Raw genomic sequence first — 4919 nt, forward strand, 5'->3', positions numbered from 1 at the left:
AAATGAATCAGAAAAGGAAAGAAAAAAGAGAAAAATAGAAAAAAAAGAAAACACAAAGTCCTTCGTTCTATCCCTTTTTTATATAGATATACGTAATATATACATCGTACACCAACTTGTATAGGAAGTACAATTGTTGTATAGAAATGATTGGATAGAAAGGTTACGTCACCAGATGTTTACGTCATGTGCCTTTACTACGGTTGTGCAAATTTACCTTAATGTAAATGGCATTATTTGACTTAATAAAACTGATTTTACAACGATAGAAATTGTCGCAATGGATTTTTTTCTTTCTTTTTCTAGTTTTCTTATTTTCTTTTTGCTTTTTAAATTTCAATTTAACCGGGAAGGATGTACCAATACCAAACGCGATTAAGATCGATCCATACAGGTTTGTAAAACTTTTTTATGGTCTTTTTTGTAATATTCGTACATAGCAATTGCATTGCTCAGATTGAAAATAACTTTTCAATCCGTTTTCCACGATCAGATGAGATTAACGATTAAATTGGACTATTTAATTTTTTTATTTTATAAAGAGATAATAATATCATTGTCAAATTATTTTATACGAAAAACTATTATATCGATAACGTAAGTATGTTTTTAACACGTTCGGTTCTTATTTAATTTTTATTACAAAACAATATTGAGTTGTAGTATAGTATAGTGTATTTAATTTTTATTCGATAGAAGGATAATGATTAAGTTTTCCGAATCGTTTTATTTGAAAAATCAAATTGATAAATGGTATCATTTATTTATTTTATGTTTATTATCGATAATTTTAGATATTCACACAGGGCAGAACGTGTTAACGAAAAAACATTTAATATTAGATATTAATTAAAAGTTATTATAGCATTATTGAACGAATCCCTTATTTTTGCGCATTATATTAACCAGTGTTAACCATTGAACACTGTTTTAATGATTATTGAAAGGAATAATAATATCATTTATTTAATAATACCATAACAAACAATATTATTTTATTTTCCGTTTGAAATATGATTTGTATCTATTTACATAAACAACGACACAAATTCGAAATATTAGGTTAATTTTACGGAAAAAGACATGCAAATTACAGTGTCAATTATTTCGTATTATTGTAATTTTTTTTCTTTTTTTAAATTCTTCGGCGATAAAATAAAAAAATAAGAATTGATTTGAAATATATGTATTTTTAATTTTCCAAATCATTTCCTCCCACGATAATTCTTATATATAACAAATTTGACGATAAAACATTACAATTTGCATTTAATTTTATTTTATTTATAACACAAAATTATATTAATGATTATTATACCAAACATATATGATATAACATATGTTCAATTTTTAATAAGATGAATAGATGATGTCTTCAGTATAGATTGCACTTGATGAAAAATTAATTTCAATGTTAAAAAAAAGTTTATTCACAAGTTGTACAGTCGTGTACTTTTATAAATTAAAAAATTGATCCCCTTTACATGAAAGTCACAAATATTTTCATTCTCCCTGAACTTAGCTCTCGACAAACAATTATAAATTCGTAAAACTTATCAATTGTAACGAAAGCTCATTTGCAATCACATTTAAAAAACGCATTTCAAGGCAAATACGCAACGCCTAAACATATCCCTATATATATTTCCCATTTTATTCAATAAAACACGAATTCTTTTGATTCTAACTTCAAACTACTGCTTTTAAATCGCTTTAAAAATCTGGCAACTTCAAAGCGCATCAAAGACAGACGCAAACTTCATTGCAATTTCACCTTCATCACTAACCCCCACCGCTCCACTTTCGGCCAAAAAAAAAATTAAAAATTTCCAGTGCAACTGATCCATCCATCGACTCGATCGATCGATAAAGAACCACCGAGCAGTATTAAGAAAATCTCGAACCAACCCGAAACAAACTTGAAAAAACCGAATTGGAACATGACAATACAAATGACCGAGGATTGCACGAGCACTTGCTTCAGTAAATTATCGTACAACAACAGTTATTTCGAGGACGACGAACTGTACACGTACATCGAGATCACCGAAACGCTGTTAAAGGCCAGACCTTATCGAATCCGTCGAACGATCCCCGATGTCGGCTCCGGTGACAAAAACTTATTACCGATGAGATTGAGCCTGTTCGCCTACGTCCCGCCATTCATCATCTTCCACACGAACGAAACCACGAAACTGCCCGCAGAGATCACCAAACACCTGATATGGTGGCAAGCTAAGAAGAATCCAACGGGGATCGTGACCAACACGGCGAAGAAATCCGGGTTCAAGACGACAAGCAGCTCCGCGGACAACTGGTGCGGCACCTGGTGTAGCACCGCCGCTTACTCCAGATTAAGACGGACGAAAATTTACTCGAAGGTGAATCATTTCCCGAGCAGCATCGAGCTGGGTGACAAGATAGCCCTCTCGAAGAATTTTCGAAGGATGAAGAGAAAGTTTGGGAGCAAGAATTTCGATTTCATACCGTTGACATTCATCCTGCCCGACGAGAGATACCTGTTGGGCAAATTTATGCAGAAGAACGGAGGATTTTGGATCGTTAAGCCGCCCGATTGTTGCGCGGGAAGCGGGATCAAGATAGTGTCCCATTTGTACGAGATACCCACGTATCGGTCGTTCGTCGTGCAACGATACATCTCCTCGCCAAGATTGATCGACGGTATAAAATTCGACTTGAGGCTGTACGTGCTGTTGACCAGCATCGATCCTCTAAGGATATACGTGTACAAGGAGGGTTTGGTGAGGCTAGCTACGGAAAAATACGTGAATCACGTGAACACCTTGTCGAACAAGTTCATGCACCTCACGAACACAAGCGTGAACAAGTTCAATCCGAACTTCAGGCCGAACGACGATCCGAACCAGGGCAAGGGGAACATGTGGACGCTGAGCTGCCTTTGGAAGTACTTGGCTTCCACCGATAACGTGGACATCATCAAGATCTGGACCAAGATTAAGGACATAGCTATTAAAACCGTGATCTCCGCGGAGCCTTCCTTGTACAAAGCGTGGAAGAAGACCTCGATGAGCACGTACAATTTCTATCAGCTTTTCGGTTTCGACGTTCTGTTGGATAAACATTATCGACCGTGGCTACTCGAAGTGAACGATTTTCCTTCTATGGAATCTGACACTCCCCTCTGTAAATTGATCAAAGGCCAATTGGCAAAGGATTATCTAAATTTGGTCGGTTTTCACGTACCTGATCTGTTGAGCCCCAAGGAACTGAAGGTTTTGAGAGTGATTTACAAGAAACACGTAATCTGTTACAACAGGCATCTGTATTCGAATATGCTGACGTGGGACGATAGGAAGAAGCAATACGCTATCATGAAAAAAGCTAGTAGGAAATATTACTTGAAATCGATATTGAAGAACTTAACACCGGATGACGTTAGAGTGCTGATAAAACACGAGGATGAGATTACTCAATCGGGTCGGTTCGAGAGAGTCTTCCCTACGTGCGATACGTATCAATACTTTACTTTCTTTGAAGAATCAAGATACTATAATTTGTTGTTAGATGCGTGGGAACACGAATACGGGCGTAATCGGTCAAAGGGTATCGAGAGGCTGAGAAAGCTTTGCAAGAAGAAATATCATTTGTCTTGAAGATGAGATTTTATGATTGTAATCTGGTAAGAAATATCGAAGAGTATCTTTGGAATCATTTTTTGGGAAAAACGTGTGAATCGTTCTTAAACCAAATATTTGAGATTATAATATATCTCGATATTATCGAAAGTTTCGAAATCCAGATTCGGTTTATCGGTAATAAGAATGCGAAGAACAACTCGATTTCGGCTCTGTTCGGCAAAAGTCGAACGTGATCGTTTCGAGAACGAACGTATGGAAGAGAAAATATGTAAAAAGGGGATAATGTTCATGGGTTAACGATAAAATAATAATTTAATTTGTTTAATATGTTTTTTTTTCTTTTCTTTTTTTTTTTTATATTCAAATCCTGGATTTCATAACTTTCGCAGAAATCTAGAGTGATACGAGATTTCTGACGATTTCGTTCGAATTTTTCCGATCCGTCCCGAATATGTTATGTTGGATAATGCTGTACGTTTTTAATCTTTAGTGTCTTCGGCTTGAAAATAAGGTTAGAAGTAAAGTTATTGATAGGTTCGCATAATTTAGGGGTATAATTAATTTTGATTGTGAATTAAAAAAAAATTAGCAAATGCACACAGAAATAGAGATAAAATGTATTCAATTTCTATTTTAGTTTTCATAGTTAATTAACGATCGCCTTATAAAGCACCGTTTATATAACGAATCGATTATAAATATGGATATATCGACAGTTTTTAATATCTATTATTTTTTAACAAAATAAAGGAAACAATGTTGTATCAATTTGCAAAACAATTGTATCGTGGAATTTATAGCATTTTGAGAATTTTACAGGTTACCATAAAAATAATATGTAAAACATTGATGTGTAACAATATTTTATACGATTTAAGAAATTTGTACATCACACATCTTATAACACACATGAGAATAACATAATAAAATCAAATATTGAATATCATAGAATTAGATTATTTCACTGGTTGATTAATAAACAATTTTTTTTGATAAAAAAAATACTTTGATAATGACATCGTTATCAAAATGTAAAATATTGTACAGAGAGAAAAGGTATAAATTAGTATTTAAAGCAATTATTGTTAATAATTTACAGTAAATATGTAAATAATAATTGATGATTGATACTTTATTTATATTAAGACAAAATTCATAACGATAATATGATGTGTATATATAGATATATATATATATATATATATATAGAAAAAGATTGGAAATTATGTAAAATAGAATTAATAAAAATTTGTACAAACGAAAGATGCATAAAATCGAAAAAATTTTATGGATAGAAGG

At 33.1% G+C, this 4919-nt stretch overlaps 1 protein-coding gene across 1 annotated transcript; it reads left to right on the forward strand.

The window, feature by feature from the left end:
- Positions 1–1642: 1642 nt before the first annotated feature.
- LOC102681113 (tubulin polyglutamylase TTLL4-like) lies at positions 1643–4564 on the forward strand. Its single transcript, XM_006611416.2, has one exon. It carries the CDS (start codon positions 1941–1943, stop codon positions 3633–3635), a length of 1695 nt encoding a protein of 564 aa, XP_006611479.1. The 5' UTR covers positions 1643–1940; the 3' UTR covers positions 3636–4564.
- Positions 4565–4919: the final 355 nt, after the last annotated feature.

Source organism: Apis dorsata, unplaced genomic scaffold (genome assembly GCF_000469605.1).
Source record: "Apis dorsata unplaced genomic scaffold, Apis dorsata 1.3 scaffold_88, whole genome shotgun sequence".
Classification (NCBI taxonomy): domain Eukaryota; kingdom Metazoa; phylum Arthropoda; class Insecta; order Hymenoptera; family Apidae; genus Apis; species Apis dorsata.